The 22,570-nt window shown below is 40.9% G+C and overlaps 2 protein-coding genes across 6 annotated transcripts; one reads left to right on the forward strand and one right to left on the reverse strand.

The window, feature by feature from the left end:
- Positions 1 to 199: 199 nt before the first annotated feature.
- Positions 200 to 5,395, reverse strand: LOC137184323 (epithelial membrane protein 3-like). The gene is made up of 5 exons (XM_067591874.1): positions 2,880 to 5,395; positions 1,746 to 1,834; positions 1,539 to 1,641; positions 1,303 to 1,443; positions 200 to 886 (listed from the first exon to the last, which is right to left on the reverse strand). The coding sequence occupies exons 2-5, from the start codon at positions 1,821 to 1,823 to the stop codon at positions 708 to 710; spliced, it is 501 nt and encodes a 166-aa protein (XP_067447975.1). The 5' UTR covers positions 1,824 to 1,834; positions 2,880 to 5,395; the 3' UTR covers positions 200 to 707.
- On the forward strand, positions 5,377 to 22,291 carry LOC137184318 (coiled-coil domain-containing protein 30-like). 5 transcript variants are annotated; one of them, XM_067591865.1, is made up of 27 exons: positions 5,377 to 5,459; positions 6,253 to 6,458; positions 7,542 to 7,724; positions 7,958 to 8,078; positions 8,390 to 8,580; positions 8,945 to 9,055; positions 9,543 to 9,699; positions 10,182 to 10,253; positions 11,034 to 11,149; positions 11,236 to 11,363; positions 11,463 to 11,655; positions 11,897 to 11,995; positions 12,463 to 12,591; positions 12,877 to 13,014; positions 13,953 to 14,131; positions 14,340 to 14,607; positions 14,775 to 14,897; positions 15,127 to 15,297; positions 15,568 to 15,777; positions 16,090 to 16,247; positions 16,417 to 16,582; positions 17,287 to 17,408; positions 17,507 to 17,648; positions 18,535 to 18,671; positions 18,906 to 19,023; positions 20,508 to 20,572; positions 20,796 to 22,291. In XM_067591865.1, the coding sequence occupies exons 2-27, from the start codon at positions 6,438 to 6,440 to the stop codon at positions 21,001 to 21,003; spliced, it is 3,726 nt and encodes a 1,241-aa protein (XP_067447966.1). In that variant the 5' UTR covers positions 5,377 to 5,459; positions 6,253 to 6,437; the 3' UTR covers positions 21,004 to 22,291. The 5 variants fall into 5 exon arrangements, with proteins under 5 accessions (XP_067447966.1, XP_067447967.1, XP_067447968.1 ...); XM_067591866.1 differs by having other exon boundaries at positions 8,978 to 9,055; XM_067591867.1 differs by having other exon boundaries at positions 8,981 to 9,055.
- The last annotated feature ends 279 nt before the right edge of the window (positions 22,292 to 22,570 follow it).

Consider the following 22,570-nt stretch of genomic DNA (forward strand, 5'->3'; position numbering starts at 1 on the left):
CGCGAGATCTTCTCGATCTCGCAACCCCCTAAAAATATCAATGATGTGGTACAAATACAGTATAATAATAACTATAAGTGTGTAGGTTATTTATTATCTGTTGTAATTATAATCTAACAATATCTAAATGTAATTTAAATAAAGAAATTTAGGTTGTACTAAGAAGACATTGTAATGACAGGACTTGCACACATTCTGTTTCATCTGTGATATTTATTAGGAGCAACTACTGAATAGATTCTACAGATGAGCTTCAGGTACAAAAAATATATATTTCCAGTTTGCTCTATAGAAAATTAAAAGTAATTCAAAGTGCCTCATATGGTTAAAAGCCTACAATACTAATAAAGAATACATAATATTGCTTTGGTATCTGTTGCCCTGGTCTACACAGGACAGCATTGGAAAATAAAAACCTTGTACTGTAAAAATGTTTTAAAACATAAAATGAGCATATATTGGAATGATGTTGAAGATTTAATGCCTGCCAAAAGATAGTCCTTTATTTCATCAATAATGTTTCCAATATATTTTCCAGTATTTACAATACAACAATTACATTAATCAAATGAGCAGAAATCATAACAAAGGCATTTGTGACAAATCTGATGTGACTCCTGCAAAATTACCATTTCTGATTAACAAGAAGTCAAGCCATTTTTATTTATTTTTTTCTAATACTGCTGACAATGTTTTACTTTTTCAGGTCACTTTTTTTTCTTGCGCAGGTGGAGGTATATGATCCCGCTACTCAGCAACAGAGGGACACACACCCAGGCTAGGATGAAGCAGTAGCCAAAGTGTCCTGAAGTCAGGTCTCTGGAGTCCTGAAGGATTTCCTTGTTGTGTAATGTGTAGATGAGAGCTGCAGAAAAGGCTGTCAGGCCTAAAAAAAAAAAAAGAGGTATATATGATGTTTGTTTTAGGATTATTTTCACCTATCTAGAAAATACGATGATGTGCAGTTAAAATAAGGAGCAGGGTATGTTTAGCTCATATTCCTATTCATTAATATCACACACTGTAAAGTGATAGAAATGACAAGACGTACAGAAGTTGGGGAAAAAACCATGAGTACATGACAATATATACATTTTTTGTTGAGACTTTGTTGCAGAAATGTTGATATCTGTACACAATGCAAATTCTATGGCAGATATAGACACTCAAAAAGTATAGTTATGTCACTAGGATTGCAGATTTGCATTAATGGGCACACCATAATGGGCCTCAGATGTACACCGGATTCACCATTTTTAACAGATTGCACGCTGGAAACACACTGTTTCACTCCACTGTTACCTGAAAAGACTTGACACAGCCCAGTGAAGTAGAAGAGTCCACCCTTCGACATGGTGAACAGTTGACCCAGGAAGACCAAGAAGGAGACCGAAGAGAAGACCACTGAGACGACCATCAGGACCTGAACTGCCTGAAGCCACTCTGAAAAAGGAAAACACCCAAATTTAAAAAAAAAAACATCTTAGCTTTCCAATTTTACCCTTTATGGAGGTATAGAAATAGAAGTCTTTCCTTACCAGTTTCTTTGGAGGATGCACACAACCAGGTTCCTGTGAAGTTGTCAAACCTACAGTTGTACCATAAGTCTGAGTTCTCCATCCCATCCCACACCCACCAGGACTGTAAGGAGAGATTGGACATGATACACACAGATGGATATGTTGCACTTATGAAATAATATGGTTAAAGTGTATGAACATTGAGTCCTAAAATTTGAATCCTACCTTCTCCATGGTTGCAATGAACAGCATGGCCAGTGTAATGAGATGCAGCAAGATCACAAACATAAGCAGGTACGCCATTTTCTGATTCCCTGCGAGAAACAAACAACATAGTTTAAATGTAGGCTTCCTCTGACACTGCAGTTAGCACAGAAATAGTACGTGTCCAAATTAACGTGTTTGTCGGTTCCACAGTAAATATCAGTGTTAGGAAACTTTCCTGTTTTGCCTTAGAACATAAAATGGAAAGTCTGAGTAGCTGAATATAGTATACTCTGTGTTACATAAGACCACGCTTCAAAACAGAGCGCAGTGAGTTATTTCAAAAACTTCTCTTTGACTGGGTTGTGTGTTTCCATTGTACATGGGCGGGCCCATAGAAATCTAAATGGTGCCAAAATATTTACCCAATTAACCTCTCCAACCCTGTGAATGGTTGTTTTTTTTCTCACTGCATCAGGTAAACAGTCTGTAATTCAACTTACATTTGGATTTCATTATAGCCGCTTTACTTGGCAACTTAGAGGAAATTGAAGTCTGAGGAAAAGCCTGTGATTTTAAAAGCTATTTGACACTGTACACACAGTGGCAGTGCAGAAGCAAACACTGAAGAGGCTATCGTAGCTGTAGTGCCCAGTAATTTCAGTTAACTATAAGGAGACATGAAGTGAAACCAAAAAAAAAAGAAATAAAAACATAATAGAAAGACGGAAATAAGAGACAGATGAAATTGTCTGTATAGATCTTTATCTGTAGGAGAGGTCCACTCGGGTGGGCGGTGGGTCAAATTATGTCATTACACTAGATTTCATCCATCATAAAACAGAGAATGGAAGGTAATAATTCAGTGATAAAATACTTCAAAACAAAGCAGATGGTTATAAAAGAATTCTTGGTGTAAGAAACCGGATAAAATACACATAATACAGAGATGTGATATGTAAAATCCATTATCTTTTCTCTGTTGCAAACTATGGCGCACAAAATGTGTGGCATGATTTTGCTACCCATTACTTTTAAAGCGTGTGACATTGGTGCATGAGTCACCACATTGGCATCTTTGTTTTAAAAGAATCCAGTGAAACAATGATTTAGCAGGGTTTTCATTAATATTTCATGAAAAAAGACATTACTTACCCCTGGTATTGCTTGTTCCTCTGAATCAGATCTCTGGGGCTGCTTCCCCACTCTGCAACAGTGTGCCCCTCTAGGTGGTCCTCTCCTTTCTAGTCTCGCCACACCCCCTATATTTTCTCAGTCACTCCATCCAAACTTTCCAAGGAGAACGCCCATTTCCTCTGTGGAGAAACAGCTCTGCCCTCGTAGTCCCACAGCACATCACCACCCAAAAAAAGACGCCAACAGGACCCACCCATGGGCAGTGGAAGCACGTAAAACCACATGAAAACGCCTCCTCTGCAAACAGTACACTTGGGATGCTCTTTGGTATATATAATGAGCATTCCATCATATGCCATCCATGCATGATGTGGGTCTTGACTGGTCAGATATGGAAAATAAACACACGTCTGCAACATAGCTCACATTTCTGCAGCAACAACATAATGAGTATTCAGAGTGTGCTAGTCACACAGAGAACATCTGGGCGGGACACAACTTGAAGTTCATGCAGTAGGCTGAGTGGAGGTAAAAGTAAAATGACAAAAATATCAAGTTTCAAAACATAAATTACACATTTAACCCTCACAGTACCCAATACTGTTCATATTCTGACCCTTCACAGTATGGAGCGAGTCATTTCTGACCTGGTTCAAGTATCCCTTTATAATTAATCTCTGTACCAAATTTTGAATTTGGGTGAATTTTGAATAAATGGGTGATTAATCCTTCATTAATGTTTCAGAGAGCAGAGAAAATGTTTTCTTTAGGTTTGACACAATTCATTTATAGAGAAAATACTTTAACAATCACATGATATTATGATCTCATGTTATCTACAACAAGAGAACATAACAGCCATAATAATTTCTATGAATTTTATTAAAAGTGAAGGATGTAACAATATTTTTGAATTGTAGGTTGCATTATAACTATTAAAACCATCAATCAGCACTGCCTGTAAACCACATGCCCTCCTTTTCTGTCAGTTGTGCACAGTCAACTCTGCACTGAGTGTATTAGTCAGAAAACCAACAAACTGGTTTGCAAATTTCAATCAAACAAAACTGCAAATATTACTTTTACAGTCCTTTTTGTTGTGCAGAAGTTGTATCTCCACCTCTTTTTCCCCTTGTGGCAATAAACTGAGGACTGCAGACTGATCAGGGCAAGATATGGACTACAGTGCTGCTGTCGCTGGCGTGTGGGAAAGGTGGGGTCGCCTTTGCATGAGAGAAGTCACAAGGGCCTTTCCTCCATTTCCTCCATGTTGTCCTCCTTTTCCAACACTTTCTCTTTAACTCACTGTCTCCTTTTTCAGCTTGGTTCAACAGATCCACCAAATCGCTCCTTTCACGCCACCAAATCAGTAAAATAGGCACTCAGGTACTTTTTATAGCCCTGTGAAAGCTGCCCTCCACTACAGGGGGGACTACGTTGGACAACCACAATGTTGGTTGCCTGGGAATTGATGGGTTTGATATGTTATTTTGTGTAGGCTTGTTCACAGATGCAGATGCAGTGTCAAGGCTCATGACTCTATGTACACCATATGTGATGCCTATGCACAGTTTTAGTCTTTCACTGTTTCAAGATCCCCCCATAACACCTCAAAGCCTGCCTGGGTGGAACCCTGGCAAATGTAGACATATGGTGGGAACCCAGGCAGTTCTCATGACAGTGTCAAGGTCCCCCTTGAACTCTGTCCCCACTGTCCGAATGACAGAAATACACACACATGCCAATCTGTAGTTTCACCGTTTCAAGATTCCCCATAACCTCTCTCTACCAAATGTGTGCAAAAATGTATACCAGCTGCACAAGAATAAATTATTTTGACAGATTTCCATTTTTATATATTCAGGGTTAAATGATATAATTAGGGTGTTTTTATTGCTTTTAAATGTCAAAATTGGTCAAATCTTACCTGAACAGTGTGTAAAGGTTAAATCTAGGTTTAAAAGAAGAAAATTATGAAATTATTTAAGAATCCGCTGGACATTTTATTATTAGTATCTCTCCATTTATTCTAAAAGGAAACAATGATCAAATATTATGATAGTGATTGAGCTAAATGCTGAAATCATACCGAAGTTCTAGCATATTCGGAAATTTCACCTCCTCCTGATAGGAAATGTAAATGTTAGTTTGTCGCCACCTGGTGTTTGCATCCATAAATTGTTGAGAAAGGCTTCACCAAAAACCAAATGCGATGTCCAGCAAATACCAGCGAGTACAGTAAATACAGCATGTTACACACACAGTTGCACACAGCTTTACTGACACAAATCTTACTTTAGACAAAGCCCCGGATCAACCCAATCTGGATTAGTTAAACTCTGCGGTTATTACTCGTGACAAATAGTTTTGATGCTGTCATTTGCAACAATAATATTCCTCCGCACATTTTTTCTAATCTAAAACGAACACCACCCATAAATCCAGCATAAACACCATTTGGTTGCAGCTGTTGTGATCGACCGTCCCCTGCATCCTTTGAATGGTACGGTCCGTTGCCTAGGTGCTCGTAGAAGCCAATTCACTCCACCACGCCTGTCCTCAGCGTTTGGCTCTCCTGTCGCTTTTACCTTTTGCAAGGTGAGTAAAACTTTGACTGCACACTGCAAGCTCGACTCCACCACTGCAAATAAGTTATTGTTTGAACATAAGTGTTCAGCTGTACGTGAAATGTTCACCAGTTGCTGCCAAGCGGCCACTGGAGAAAGCTATGGCTACCGTTAGCGAGCTAGCGTAGCTGATCGTGAAGTATACTAACTTTGGAGCTAACTTTGCTAACTAGCTAGCGCTGCGGGTCGTCACGGTTGTCCGTTTTGATTATTTACTAACTTATTATAACAGTACATGGTTTGCAAATCAGAAATTATTAGCTTACCACATCTTTCTGACTAGTGAGCTTGCGTGGCCAAAAGGAATGCAAGTGGCTGCTGTCCTACAAAAACCTTCGTTTGCTCCTCCTCGTCAGACATTTTGGAGAGAATGCTTAGCTGGAAAATAAATATTTTCAACCCCACATGAGGTGAAAGTCGTCACTAGCGACACCGTTCACAATCCAAGAAATGAGTACAGATTTTGATGCTAAATGCAAGGAGGTTCCCAAATGCAGGACAGGGAAACGCCTGCATAGAAGATAAAGATGATACTCCTTTGGCTGTCCGTGTTAAATACCTCATGATAAAACAGCAGTGTATTTAACATAGCTAATCAGCTAGACGTTTTGCATGGCTTCAGGTGATGCAATGTAACTAAGTTGTTAAACTGTACAGCGCCAGTACACGGCTAAGCTGAAGCAGCTAGTCTAATCTCTAAGCGTGTGGTTGCAGGTCCTATCATGACTGGACAGCATTGTTCTAAAGTGTCTCATCTTTTACAGGGGATGTCAAGGGCAGGAGACGTTGTCATGGATGAATTTCAGCAACAATGGGAGTGACGAAGTTTGAAGATCAACTGAGTTGTATACTGTGAGATGCTAGGCTAAATTGTTGTTTGGAATCAGTCACTTTCACCACTGAGGAAAAAGGTCATCACTTACAGATGCAGCTTCATCCAGCTTAATGCATGACCATGGATCATGAAGAGGTAACATTCATAGCTGTCAATTTCCTTACAGATGACATTAAGCCAGTCACTGATGCTTGGTGCCAGTTATCAACAGCAGAAATATTTAAGGAACAAGTTTGAATCCACTTTGTTTTGGCATTCTCAAAAGCTTTTTGTCCACTGGCCACAGTGTCTGCTGGCAATTTTTACTTTGTTGTTGGCTGATATATGTTTATAAGTTCATTTAAAAAATGATTGTGATGCATGCAAAAGTGATTGTTGGAGTGAATCAGGATGGTTGTTGTTGTTGTTAATGTCTGATCTTGTAGCCACAGCATCAAGAGTATGGACCTGTTACTGTGATGTTTAAGTACAAGAGGTACATGAGACCTGATACCTAGCTTGTGACAATACGTTGCATGTTGTTGGAGTAGTGACCGCTCGTGCAGTAGTCTAATGCTTCATAGGGGGCCTGCTCAGGTTACAGAGCCTCCAAAGTACAGTATTGAATTCAGCAACAGGTGTTTAGTGCTGGCATGCCCCTCTGATGTTGTGTGCCTCTCCAATGTGTCCCACAAACGGATCATTTTTCAGTGAGACTGACAACCTTGATGTCTTTTGTTCATGCTGTAGTTTACAGGATAGTTTTAAATTATTTTTTTTTAGCAAAAGTAAGTAATACACAAGTAAAGATATTTAGCTTATTATGTTGCCGGTGTGACAAATATTCAAAAAAAGCAGCATGTAGCAGTATATAACAGCATAATACACACAAAAGTTCAGGAAATTCTGTGCATATCTAGCTTGGATATCAGCTTTTAGCTAGATGACACTTGATGAATACACATATGCTACAATAAGCAAAGCTTTAAAATGAAACTATCTATAAACTGTATACCCAAGGCTACTCATTCAAAGACAAGCTTAATTTGCAGATCCTTTCACCACAGCACTGAAAGGTATTTCACTTTATAAAATCTTACAAGCTGCAACTTAATATAACATTTCAGCACACAATAGATAGAAAGATAGATAGATACTTTATTAATCCTAAAGGGAAATTAAAAAAAAATACCCAATTAACTGGACACAAAACAATATGCTCCTCTTCTGGGTCCTCAGGTGCTGACGGAGTTCGACCAGATTTCTATGCGACTTCAGGAGGATGGTTTGCCTCCAGCAGCCAGTCCCGAGGAGCGGCAGCGCCACCTGTGGCAGCAGCTGCTCAACAGTGAGGCAAAGCTTCAGTCAGCCACCCAGGAGCTGCAGACTGTACGTACCCAGCAGGCCAATGAGATGAAGGAGGTGAGATGTTTTGGAGTATTTGGTGTTTTAGTACACTAACTGTTGATGTCATAGACCTTTTGACCAAACTGTGAATGATGGACATAATTTGTTCCTCCTTTTCATTGAAACTACTGTGCAGACAGTGCTGTAGCTCATGACAAGAGTGCATTAAATAATACTGAAAAACTCTGAGATGTGTGCAAGGCAATGCCAACAGAATTTTTTTGCTTATATGTCTTTTTGTCTGTCAGGTGGAGAGCTATGTTGCACATATTCGTGGGCTGCTGCAACAGCGTGAGTGTCTGACTGCGGGCTATGAGAGAGACAATGAACAACTGCGACAAGAGCTTCACCACATCAGACAACAGCAAGGTGAGTTCAGTGTGACTGTAGTGCAACATTGGCTTTCTTTCCTTTGGGTTGTAGCCTAGTCTGGCTCCACAGAACTCCGTAGCAGGATATTTTATACACACCTTAGCTTACATTTTCTTTTTCCATGTATGTTCTAAAATCTTTCTGTGAATATGTCAAAGCATAGGATCTGTGAGATGGATATTAAATTGTGTTTATACTAAGTCTGCTGCCATACAACAATACTTCTGATATTTCTATCCTGTCTTAAATGTTATTTCATAGTCCTGCCTGACAAACTACTGACCAGTGAAAACTCCCCTTTCTTCCAGAGAGCCAGAGCAAGGAGCTGGCGGAGATGTTGGCCCAGGAGGACCTTGGGGAGATGGGCTTGAGCAGCCCCAGTGAACAGGTGGCTTACTTGCTGGTGGAGAGGGCCACACTGCTGGAGAGGCTGGAAGCTGCTGAGAGGAGACTTGACAGTCAGAGCCTCCCTGACAACTTAAGGGAGGTCCACCTCCAGGTAAAGGACTTACCTATGTCAGAGGACTGTGAAATTTCACAGGAAACAGGAAAGGTACCACACAAGGCAATGTGAATATAGTATATGCTGTGGTGTAATTAATTTTCATCATTTGAACTGCCTCCACCATATTGAATAATGAATTTACAGTCTCTGGTAAAACTTAATTTTCAAATGAACCTGTTCCAAAGGCTTCATGTGTAGTGAACTGTAATGGTTAACTATCCTAAGCAAATGCAGAAACCACATAAACTTGTTGAGGTGAGTCTCTGTCTCTTCTTTGTGCTGCTGGTGGAAGACATTGGGGTGTTGCCTCCCTCCTCCTTTTCTTTTAACTTTTAATGATAACTCATTTATTGTCTAGTGTGATTCTGCACACACTGGTCTTTCCTCTCAGCAGGGTTCATCCCAGAGTCCATGGAAGAAGCTGTTTGGGCTGCGCAGGTCTGGTCAGAGCAAACACAATATTACCCCTGTAGGTTCCCACCTCACAGCTTATACTGACATAACTAACACAGGTGTTGTGATAAAAAGCCAAACAGGGGCATCACTGGCTTGTTTCAGAGTGGCACTACTTTTTAAAATAACAAGCTGACGATGTGCGCATGACTGCTATGATGCAGACGACATTGCCTGTCTCACTAACACATCTGTGAATCTAATTTTCTAACAACTGATGGGAGCTCACACAGGGTGGACGGGCATGTCACAGGTAACAGCATGTGTGCTTTTCCTCCCACTTTTTTCTCTTTGCAGGTGAATCATAATGCTGAAATACAAGTTATTAATTTATTTGCCCTCACTTCTCTCTAGGCCTGCAGTGATGATGAATCTCACCCTCAAACTGCATGTCTCTGACAACAGCATGCTGGGTCACTTGCATCTCCAAGTCTAACTAGCAATATTTTCACCAGCTGTACTACTCCCACTTTAACCATCCATGCATGATTCTTTTACATTAGGCCCACAGCGAGGAGATTTCTCTCGAGCGAAATGAGCGCCAAAGGCTGGAGCGGGACTTGGAAGAGGCGTCTAGCAGGCTGGCGATGGCTCATCAGGATATCCGAAGACTCAACAATGAGCTGGATGTTGCCAAAAACAACAACTTTGACCCAAGTGGTATGTTAAAGACTTTCAGTATGTGTCCCTCGAAGAATTATGAGTCTATGTTAAAGTTTGATGTAATGTTTTTAAGGACTTTATACACTGATGTTCAAATTTTGTTTATTGTTTTTGCACATTGTTGCTGCTTGAATGGTTGTAAAGTAACACACATATGATGGCATAGAGAACCATGAATGCCCAGATTTACACATGCAGCCCCAATGCCTGGTCTACCCAGCTTGTTGTCCATGAACATGTGGTGTTGTATTTGTCCAGCTCTTATTTCTTCCTCTGCTGAAATGTCAATATTACTCGATATCAGGGCACACATTTGGGTAATATAGTAACTTCACTTTCTATCAGTGTGTGCCAATTCTTTCAGTGTGTTATTCTAGCCAACTGCAATAAGTCATTAACAGCATATGAAAAATAAAACATTTTAAAAACCAAATAAGCAGAAAGCATATTTTCTATTAAAAATATGCTTATAATCTCAGGATCAGAGCTTCAGGGAACGGTCCACGAAGTAGAGAACCTGAGGAAGGAAGTGGACAAACTGAAACACTGTGGTGAGACAGATTTGAGTGTGAACTTAAAAACTGACATTCAGTGTGGGACGTTAACACCGGCCACATTGTTTTGGAGTTTTACTTCTCTAAAATTCTGGTTGCCTAGAAATTGAATTGGTTCAGTAGCGTTTAACATGGTTTGGATATTACTGATTCCGATTCTACTTATTGGATTGAGTTTGTATGTAGTTGTAATTTCATTGTATTTAGATATAAGTTACTACTAGTGACACTACCTCACTACATAGTTGATTAACTTACTTTTACATGTCCCTGTCCTTTGGCTTTCACACTTTGAATATAGGACATTACTTTATTCCTTTATGTTGAGATCAGCCTGGTGCAAAAGGGTTTCATGATGTTGGTTTTAGTGATGTAGAGATATTCTCCCTTGACATACAGGTAGTATTTTGGCTGAATCTTCATGTTTTCTCAGGAGGCTCAGTCAAATCTTGAAGCAGCTGCCACATGCATTCATGGTTTAGCTTCAACTAGTGATGTAATAGTCCTATAAATTAGTTAAAATGCTTAATGTGGTTTGCTGTAAGGACTGAACAAGAAAATTTGAAACTCTTTTTCTCTTATCCACCGTTCTGGACAAATGTCACCTGCCGTTGACAGCCATTGTGCATTTTTGATATTACCTTAACAATTACTACTCATAGTTTATGTGTAAAATCTTGTTTAAGGTCTAGGCAGGCAAACCAAGACAAAAGAAACCTTGTCTAGTATACAGTATTTATTTTATATCTTCATGGTAATGGTTTTGTCTCCTCCTAGATATGATGAAGCTGCAGAGAGCCAAAGAGCAAAATGACAGACTGGATGCTGAGAACAGAGCTCTGAGGGAGAGAGTGCGCCTTTTAGAGTCTGAGAAGAACAATCTCCGTGACCAGGTTGGTCGTTTATGTATGATTATATATATTAACGTATAAATTCCATACGTTCCAGCTTGGCATTGTCTGGTGTTGTGTTTATCCAGTTGGCAAGGAATGATACAGACCAAGATGTCGCAGCCAAAGAGGATCCAAAGGACAAAAGCATTAACAGTGATCCACAAAGCCATCTGTCTGGCCTGTCAGCTACAGAGAAGGATCTCGTTCACAAACGGTAAATATTAATTCCTCAACAACTGCATCCTGGTTAATACAGCAACGAATTAATGTTGACTTTGTCAGTCTGACTTGAATCATCATCATTCTCTGTCAGGTGTCGTGCAGCCATGGAAGACAGGCTTGTACAGGTGAAGGAGCTGGAACGGCAACTTCTGAGGCTACGCAAGGAACAGGAGGAGCTGGAAGAGAGGAACGAGGAGCTGGAGTCCCTGCTGGGGGAGACCCAGAATGCTAGCAAGGAGGAGAGGCATCGCCATGAGGGAGAACTGGAGGGACTGCACAGGAGGGTAATGAGCAGCACTAAATTCTTCCTCGAAATCTATATGAATCTTACCTGGATTGATGGATTATTTACTGATCATTATTTTGGTTTTGAAACCTGAGAAGTTGAAGAAAGCTAGTTTTGCAGACGTGAATTAATGCCAGTCCTTGATTAGAAGAACAAAGACAGTATAATTTGGTCTAGGACGTGGCTTGGAAACGGTCTTCTCTCTAAAGGCTCAGTAATGATCTGAACTGGTCATGCAGATCAAAAGCCTGGAGGGAGAGCTGAAGAAGCAGGATACCCAGGAAAAACTGTTAAAGAACGGAGAAGAGGTCAAAGCCACTGAGTCCTACTTACAGCTGGTAAGACAAAACTCATTTTTGAATATCATTGTTTCCTCTGTGTTAATTACACAGTTTGTCAGTGTAGTGAGAACACTGGGGCTCGTGATATACAAATAAAAATAAAAAATAAAATAACTTTTAAATGTTTTTTGTATTATAAGTAGCACAAGAACAAGAATGTGATCAAGACGGGTATAAAATTTGAGGAAACTGTTCTCTCAACTCAAATAGAATAAAATAGAAACCAGTTTTACTACACAATGAAATTCTTACCCGGTTTTCCTCTCAGATCGCCACACATAGAAAGTTAAATGTTAAAAGGAGTAATAATGTTAAACCTTAACCATCAGTGTGCGAAGATAAATCATATAAATCATGGTACATCAAAAGATTTTATGTACTTCAAATTGACCTCACATTTATAGACTTCATGACCTCAATTCAACTTATAATTGCATTGTGTTCCCCTTTCACCGTGTATGAAGCACTTAAGGGACAGCAGCCAGGAGAGGTTGGCTCTGCTAGAAGCTCGTCTGACTGAGGAAAAGGACTGGAGGAAACAGCTGGAGGTGGACCTCAGTGCTGCCCAGGCTGCACTTAAAAAAGACAAGGAGGTAAACACCACATATATCTAATGCTTCATCTGACTGTGCAGAAAGAATAATAACACCACAGATACACAAGGGTGTGCAATTAAATTTATAGTTCAAGAAGTTTAGTTCTGAAGCTTTTGGTCATATCATTATAAATAAAAATATTTACTGGAAACACACGTGCAACTAAAACAGGAATGGAAAAAAGGAAGTAGTGCCATGCGTGTTAATTGTCAATTTTAACCCGTCACAAACCACACATTTTCTTTAACAGCACAAACTCTCTTCACTCTCCATACATACAAGGCTTTGCAGATAGGCGAGCGAGAGCTGAAGAAGCTGAGACTCGAGGTCAACAGCCTTCAGACTGAATGCCAACAAGGGAAAACACTCATCAAGAGCCTCAACCAAGTCAAGGGGGAAAAAGCCATTCTGGAGGAAAAGGTTTGTTAATTTTGTCCACTGACACATTGCATAAGTCTTTTTAAACATGATGTTATGATTATAAAATACAGGAAATATTTAAAGAGATAAAAATAAGGTTTTAGTGGAAATAGTGCAAAGTAGACTGGTAGAGCATAACCATAAACCATCAGTGCGGAACTTTTACATATAAATGAATGTTTGTTACATTCAAGCCCTTGCCAAACAAGATCACACAATGCTGATTAAGTCTATCACTGCTAGTTAAATCTCTGTATTTCACAGTATATGTTTTTAAATCTCATGTCGGGCACAACATTCCCGTGCTGGCCGTTTGACCATTAATTGTGCTGCTCTTCAAGGCTTTCCAAATGTTGTTGGACTGAATGGATCAAATTCTGATAGTGAAATGAGTCGTTTTGCGGGGGTTGTGTGACGCTCAAAACAATTTATCCACCGATTTACAGCCGCAACAGTAGGTTACGGCCAGTCGTGTACTGGCATACAGGGACAAATCCCGGTGGGCTGGAAGACCATTAGAAAAATATGTTTTTGGGCTGGTGGACCATCAAAACATATCTGTTCTTTGTGTTCCTGCCATTTGGGGTGCGCATGAAAGAGTGCTGCATGTCTGTGTCAGGCAATCACAGCTGAGCGCCCCCTTTACTCTCACTGCCAGGAGGGGGAGACAAAAGTCCTGAACTCCAGCTTTAATAAGCAAAAATATGCCCACTTTCATTGTTCAAGCGTTTATAAAAAATAGTCTTAAAACGTGAACATAATATAATATATATGTATATTCAGTGTTAATCAAGGAGAATTGACTTGACAACATAAAAATGTGTCAACATTAATTTACAGCATATGTAAAGGATTTGCCAAAACTTGCATCATATTGAAATTTACACCATTAAAAACAATTTCTGTCTGTCATCTGTCTTTGACTCTTTGTCTGCCAGGTAGCCCAGATGGAGCGCGCCCACCGCCGACTCCAGAGTGAGGCAGAGCACTACAAGGACAGTAACCAGACCCAGGAGGACCTGCGGGAAAACCGGTTGCAGGTTGACCAGCTACAGGAGCAGGCTGACCGGCTAACCATGGAACTCAGCAGCCTCCAGACAGCACACAACAGACTGAGGTTGTTGTTAGTTTAGACTTCACAGTGCTCAGAGTATCATGCAGTTGTATTTTTGAAACATGTGGGTTGAAATAGAGATGGAGCAGAGCTGGGAGAGACATGATAGCACTGCTGCAGCTGGTACTTCTATCTTGTTTCTTGGCTGGTCACAAGATAGGACTGGCATGCCGGAGCTTACCTGTTTTGCATACGTGTGCATACTTTGCAGGGATGAAATGGTTTCTGAGCGGCTGCAGACTGCTGAGCTCCAGGCCAAACTGAGCAACAGTCTCCAGGAGAAACTGGCAGCTGAGGGGGAAAGAGAGAGACTGGAGCTCGAGGTACAGCGCCTCAAGGGGCAGATCCAGTGGCATCAAGAGCAGCTCTCCTTGACAAAGGAAGCACTTAGTAACAACCAGAAATCTGAATTGCTCACAACTCACATAGAGTGTAGGCTTAGTCCAGTGGAGAGGACTAAGGATGAGTGCCTGGATCAGGTAAGTGCATGTCCATCAGTAGGGTAATTTCCCCACCAACTCAAAGACACTATTCTGTAGTTGATCCTAACCTTTGACCTGCTTGTAGAGGAAGACAAGCAGAAGGGAATTTCCTCTGCCAGAATCATATATGATTTATATACTGCATGTGTGTGTTGTGTGTGTAGCTTTCATGTCTGAAGCAGGAGCTGAATCATCTGCAGACCAAGCTGGGGGAGGAGCGGCAGCTGGCCTCTCAGCACCAACTGGCTCTGCAGGCTCAGATCAATGAAGCCCAGGCACGAATCAAGGTGCATCTTATCCTAAAACATCATTAACATTCCCAAACAGTCATGCTGTTTCTGCAGCTCAATTTAAAATACCTCCTTATGTATTCACTAGGTTTAAGTTTCAGTTTATTATATGATTGGCTTTTCATTGCTTTACTCTTCATATCGTGGAAGCTTCATTGTGCATTCATACTTAAGTTAATAGCCGATTTGAATATATCACAGCCCTGTCTCTTGTTTCCCTCATTAGTCCCAGGACTTAGTGATGAGCCAGAAGTCAGAGGAGGCTAAACAGACGAAACAGGACCTGCAGAGGGCACAGAGTCTGTTCACCTCAGCAGAGAGAGAGTTGCGCTATGAGAAGGAGAAGAACATGGACCTGAAGAGACACAACACCCTGCTGGACCAGGAAAAACTCAAAGTTGGTATTTAATTACAGCACATTTGGAATTTCCTGAATGCCACTGATAGTTATCACTTAATCATCATTCTGTTTTTCACTCAGTCACCTCACTGTGAATACTAATTATTATGATGAGCAAATGTGAAACTGTAACATAAACGTTAACAGGAAAGAAAGGTGCTATACAAAAAATTCTAACTGTTAGATAGTTTATAATATAGTTGTTATATTGGTGTTAAACATCCTTTTCTGTGTTCATGCTCTGTTGTCTCATTCTGCTTCCTTCAGCTTTGTGCAGAGCTGAAGCAGGTTCAGACCAAGCTGGTCCAGTTGGAGCAGAGCGTCCACACTCAGGCGGCTGATTCTGAACGTCAGCAGCAAAGAATCAGGGAACTGGAGCTGGAACTGGCACGCAACTCCACAAACCGCAGCACCACCACCAGTCTGCAGGAGGACCTGCAGGCCGAGAGGGCACGGCTCATTGCTGCTGACAAGAAGGTCAGTGCCGGGGCAAGAAATCACTGCCTGGTGTTTCCATGGTTAGACTAGTTCAAACTACTTTATGATAAAGGCCTCAGGTTTTATTCATTAGTTCCTCCTCTATGGTTTAGGTTCTGCTTGAGCCCTGTCGTAGTCTTTGGTTGGAATGAAAACCTGCATACTGAGTCCTTGTGGTTGTGGTGGTTTGGTTTCCTGTGTCCTGAAATGCTACACAGCACATGATATGATATTGCAAATAGCCATTTTTAAAAATTTGCGATATGATTTCTGTCTCACTGAGTGAAGCCTGTGGCTCTATTGTGATGGCAGGTGTTGGAGCTGCAGCAGCAGCTTAAGAGTGCCCAGCACCAGCTGCGCATGGAGGAAGCTCGGGCTGGTGAGAGCAGTCGCCTCGAGAGGGACAGCAGGGATCTGTCTGACACCTTGTCAGCCCTGAGAGCCCAGCAGCAGGAGGAGCACATCACCAGGTCACACACACTGCAGAGCTGCTGACACTGCCTAGTTTGATTTAGTTTCATTAGTAGAAAAATTGTCATAATCAACACCTTAAGTTTTAGGACATGATGCTGATTCATATTACATAGAAGTGCTTTCTCCCCCGCCCTCCATCCATCTTCTCCTTCATTCTTCTCTCAGGAAGCTGATAGAGCAGCGTGAGGAAGAGCTGCAGCAGCAGGTGCGCTCCCTGAGGCTGAAGGAGGCGTCCCTGACCAGGACAAATGCAGAGCTAAGCCACCGTGTCCAGCAGCTGGACACCCGTCTATCCATCCTGGAGGCTGAACTTAACAAGGCCAGAGAGGAGGTAACGAACAGTGTACAACAGTCGATCAGTTGTCATTAGTACTGCAGGGTGTTTCCACTCCTGAAGCATCTTTTACACTCCTACTATATCGGTTTCACAAAGATTAGAATCAAATGTGATTCACAACTTACATCCATTGACACATTCTCAGTCTTTACTTAGCTTCTCAATGGGATCTCATCTGTGCAGGTGGTTGATCTTTTTCTTTTTTTCTGCCCTGTTATAAGTTTGTATTTCCCAAGCACAAGTTCTCATCATGTATTAAACAGGAGTGTTATATGCCTTGTTTTTCCAGAGGTGTCATGCTGACAGCTCATATCCAGAACAATGTTTATACAGTCTGGTTGAGCTCTGTCACTTAATCTATACTTCTAGTTTAAAGCTGTTCAATCAGTTGCTGCAACCCCATAAATTCCCAAAAGACCCTGCTTGTGTCATATCTTTTTACTGTAGTCTTATGTTTTTTCAAATATGTTGTAATCATTTAGTGCTACTTGACTTTTTGTTGGAATTTGCATAAAAACATAGACCCTACATTAAACTGCTGAAACTATGCATTGTGTATTGTGGCTTGAATTGTATTTTATAGGAAAAAATACATACATACAAAAAATAAAGAAAGTATCTTTTTCCCCTGAAGCTTAAAAATGTGTTTTATCCAGTTTGAATTTAGTTTAAAACTATGTTTTGTATTTGTCCTCTAGGCGAGAGACGGTCAGACGTCGAGCCACAGACTGAAAGAGGAGCTGGCGGCCAGTCAGCAGGAATATGACAGACTGCAGGCCGAGCTGCAGCAGGTTCTCTTCCAACTGGACACACACGTCAGGTTAGACACACCCACACATGTACAGTCCATAGTATAATCTAATTAAGACACATGGAGATATGGTTGCTTTTCCCATGCTCCTCTGCTCCTCCAACCAGGAAGTACAATGAAAAGCAGAGTCAGCACAAGACAAAGCTGCGTCAGGCCAAGCAGGTCTTTCTCAAGGCCACTACACAAAGGGACAGCACCATCCAGAGACTGGAGAACGACCTGGCACTGGCCTCCAGCCTCTCACACAAGGTCAGGCACATGATGATGTCACTATCCAGTCATTATGTCACTGATGTTATGGAAACAGGTGTTACACTTCCTGTTTTATCAGAATGCTTCCTGAGTCCCTTTAGCTTCTAAATATTCAGGAAAAGACTTACTTTCTCGAAATAAAAATATGAATTAGTTACTAAATCACAGAGTAGTTTTCACAGCTTGGGGCAAGGTTGCTCAGTGCAGATTTTCTGCATTTATAAAGTGGATTGTAATGTGTATAGAACATAAAGATATACTGTGCAGGATTTTCAAGCAATGTATAGACTCATACAAAAGTAATCCCTCTCAATCATCACTTATGACCCACTAGAAGTGTGTGGCAGTATATTTATCTGCAGAGACTCTGCCTTCTGCCTGTATTTTCTTATTATTTTGCTGTGTTTGGGATTTTCAGGGCATCAACCTTTGGGCAGTGGGTGTGTAGCCCCCAGCCAATAACAGTGCGCAGGGTGTGAGGTCGGGACTCGTAGCATAGCGACTAGGTTACAATGCTGTCTCCGTCTCTCTCCTCTGCTCCGCTCTGCTCTCTGTCTCTGTCTCATGGATATATAAAGAGCTGCAGGTCTGTGTGTCTGCTTGACCGAGGGCGGGGCTGAGCTCCACACGCAGAGCAGAGAGGCCAAAGCGCACAGGATAAAGCTCTGTATTCACACAAAATCCAGCAATGCGGTACCTCCTTGCAGGGTTGTGCCGAGGTGAAACAATTCACGGCTTTGTTCTCACCAGCGCTGCTCACTCTCATCATTCTCTCTCTCTCTCTCTCTCTGCCGGGGAGGAGGGGCCAACTTTGAATGCTGTGTGTTTACAAACACCAACCAACAAATCCTGAAAGTTGTCTAAAATGTACTGCGCTCTACAGGAGAAGGAGAGGATCCACAAAGTGGTGGAGGAAAACGAGAAGATTTTGGAGGAGAAGAGGGTGCTGTTGCTGAAGATAAGTGAGGCAGAGGAAATGGGCAGCAACGGCATGAGGGCCGCGTCCACAGCCCAACACAGGTATTGTATTGAATCACACTAATGAATGACTGAAATTTGTTGCTCAGATGCTTGACAGATGTTTCAGATGTATTTAATGTATTTAATGAAGGAATACTAATGTATTTAATGAATGATTACTAAAAATTGTATAAATTGGGTGACTAATTGTCACCCTAAATTGGTCATTGATCTACATGCCCTAGTGAAGACATATTCATATTGTGAGTGAGTGTGAACATTAATGTGTTCTAGGGTCAATGTTTTAGAAGTGGAAAACAGACAACTACAGGATCGAACCCTGAAGCTGTCCAATCAAGTCAGTTCCTTAGAGCGCGCCCTGAGGAACGTCCAGTCGTTCTACAGCCTGGAGGTAACACCACACCCAAATCTTTATGCCTGAAGTCTTTATGGGACATGCCACCCAAGGCCAATTTTCTAAAACAGCTCATACAACATTAATTCAGTTCAAATTTATTTGTATAGCACCATTTCCTACAAAAGCAGTTCAAAGTGCTTTACATAAAAAAGAAAGCAAAAATGTGCAAATAAAGAGAAACATGCATACATATGCATAAAATCACAAATATATACACGCATATAAACAAACATACTGTACAAATACAGCGTGTTCATTTAAGAAAATGCTCAACTAAAAAAGAAAGTCTTTAGTTTTCTTTAAAAAAAAAAAAAAACAGCGTAAGCGCAAGTCTAAGTTCAGCAGGCAAACTGAGGTGCATAAATACTGAATGCCATCTCACTAGAGTTTGAAAGTGCTCTAGGCACATGGAGGAGATATCCACCTTGTGATCAGAGAGATCTGCTGAGGTTATAAACTGACAGCATGTCTAAGATGTACTGTGGAGCCAGACCAGCAAGTGCTTTGTAAACCAAAAGGAGGATTTTGGTTTTGAAGTATTCTGAAAACAACAGGTAGCCAGTGGAGGTTCTGGAGGACTGGAGTTAAACGGTCTGATCTTTCTGTCCTGATTAGAACTCATGAAGCTGAGTTCTGGATAAGTTGTAATCTATGGATTGTTTTATTTGGAAGACCCATGAACAGAGAGTCGCATTAATCCAGCTGCTCATAACAAATGCATGCATAAGTTTCTCTGACTCAGATTGAAAAAAAAAAGCCTCTGATTCTGGAAATGTTACTGAGTTGGAAAAAGGCAACCTTGGTAATGCTGTTAATATGATGCTTCCATCCATGGTTACACCTAGGTTTTTAATTGGGTCACTTGGTTTTAGTGATCTGGACTCCAGGTACTCACAGACAAGGTGTCTCTGGGCTTTAGCATGTATGACCAAAATCTGAGTTTTCTTCCTGATCAGCTGAAGGAAGTTTTCTGTCATCCAGTGGTTGATTTCATCCAAGCAGCTGACGAGGGAGTTTATGGGTTGGAAATCATCGGTGGATAGTGAGATGAGAAGCTGCGTGTCATTGACATAAGTATGGTAGCTGATGTTATGTTTGCTGATACTGTAACTACGGGGAAGCATATATAGGTTGAACGGAAGAGGACCCAGGATGGAGCCCTGCGGGACCCCGCAAACTAATTTATGTCAGTTGGAGTTGGAAGTCCCCAAGTGTGACAATGAAATCATGGTTGTGCAAGTAGAATTTAAACCACTGGAGAACCGTGTCAGACAGACCCACCCAGTTTTTTAGCCTTTCTTCATCTTTAATTACATTAGTACTGAAAGCTACTACTGCTGATGCTGAATGTTTCCAAGGTTAAAAAAGGGGCTTTCACTAAGGTTTGACCAAATGTTAAATAGGTGACATGTCCCTTCCTCTGTTGTAAAAGGAGACTTTAATGTCTGTTGATCTTTAATGGTTGAAATGCTCAACAGAATGCCAAGAAAGTGCTCCCCTCTGAAAGTCTCTGTGACGGCATCCTGCACACATCTACGTTAAGGTGAGGCAGTTTGAAGAAAGCTCACAATTTTGTTTGAAACAATTACTAAAACAATATCTGTTAGTTGTTGTTTACCTTCATTTTTTGTTAGAAGAAAAAAGTGTTAGAAAGCTCTGTTATATTCTTCAAAGAATTTCCAACGTATTCACATACATAGTGTTTGACTACATTGAGTGCTTTTATGTGCATTTTCTGCCATTTCTCCCCACCTTGTTGTCACTAGTCTGACGTCAGGTTCGTGTGACCCACTGGACATCCTGGACGCAATCTGCCGTATGAAGGTTGGCGAGCGTGCGGTGGTGGACGGCACTCGAGCATCTGTCTCCACACACCAGCCATCAGAGCAGGGCTACCTGAATCTCACCTCCCCATTAGTTCCTCCAGACACCAAAGGCACAGAGGGGAACGCTAATAACAGTGATAAGGTATGAGAGGATGAGAGGGTAGTACTACAGCATCCGCCTGCAAATAATCCTTGATAAAAGACAGTAATAATAAAAAAAGGGGGCTTCCACTGCAGTTCTGCTCAGGGTGATATCTGTGTCTTGGGGGATTTGTAAAAAAGCTTCAATCAAATATTTTTTATGACATATTTAAAAGACACAGGATGTCATGATTGATTCTTAGTTTTGATTTGGAAGCTAAACATGTGGCACAATCATGTCTGTATGTACAAAGTGTGTGTCTGGGGAGTTGGTTGATTGTTTGCGTCACCTCGCCAAAGCAAGTAAGAATGCTTAAAAGCCTTGTGTTGGTTTACGGGAAAGATTTTTATTATTATTTTGTATCTAATGGTACATGATAGGACAATGTACTTCGCACTAGTGCAGTGAATGTCAAGGAGACATTTCATGAGTGAGATTTGACTAGTTTAAACTGAGCACTTTAAAAGTTTTACTTGTTACTGTTTACATTCAGGAAAGTGTAGCAGTGGAATACAACAATGGGTCAATGGTACACATTTTTCCCCAGTTAAATGTATATCTTTGCAGCCTTTTCTATGAAAAAAATGCCTACGGTATTGTATGTTTATGGTTTTATTGAGTGAAAAAAATCTTTTTCTTCTGGAAGATTTTTATAAATCCATGTTGATATATCTTACATTGATAATGTGTAGACATACTTTATGTCTAAAAGGAGAAGCTGTGGTAAGCTGTGCCCCAGTGTAAATATTGGGCTCTTCTCTGAGGTCAGAGATGAGGTCACTCTTACAGCCACTCCAGTATTTAATAATAATAATACACTTCATTTGAACCGCACTTTTCATTCATAGGAAAACTCAAAGTGCTACAGTATTAATAACATAGAACACACAACATCAAGAAAAGAGTAATAATAGTTAGGATGAAAAAGCCTTCCTGAATAAAGGTTTTTAGGCCTTTTTTAAAAAAGAAACTATGGTCTATGCTGACCTCAGATGGGCTGGAAGGCTGTCCCACAAGTGTGGTGCAGCAGAGTAGACGGCTCGATCCCCCAAAGCGGAGCTTAGGCTTGGGGCCCGAGGGAACAAGCTGCTGGCAGATTTGAGGGTGCGGCTGGAGGTTTGTGTTATGATCATTTCCAATACTCAGCTTTGCTTGTAGTTTAAAAAAACATACAAGACAAGAAAAACACAGAACTCCAGGGGCTTTTTTTTGTCTCTTTTGAGCTTCCCAAGCTGTTTTTCTTTTTTTTTTTTTACATTGGTCAACCTCAATGGTTTATTCCAGACAGGCTCAATCAGAAAGTACTTCTACTTTAGCCATAAAGAGAGTTAACAGAGAGAGATGTATGTTTTGTACGTGGGATCGAATGCACTCTATTTCATACCACTATTATTATTTTGTATTAATAATAGTTATACACTGTGGAAACCATTGTCTATTTTGTCTTCAATGTGCCTGAAATGATAAAGTGTTTAACTTTGTCTTGCTGCTGCGTGAATAAGTCGATTAACAAAAGCCTATTTGCGACAGACATGTCAACTGAGATCTAATCGACAAGAACCTTTGAAATTTG

This window comes from Thunnus thynnus, chromosome 6 (assembly GCF_963924715.1).
Source record: "Thunnus thynnus chromosome 6, fThuThy2.1, whole genome shotgun sequence".
In the NCBI taxonomy this organism is placed as follows: domain Eukaryota; kingdom Metazoa; phylum Chordata; class Actinopteri; order Scombriformes; family Scombridae; genus Thunnus; species Thunnus thynnus.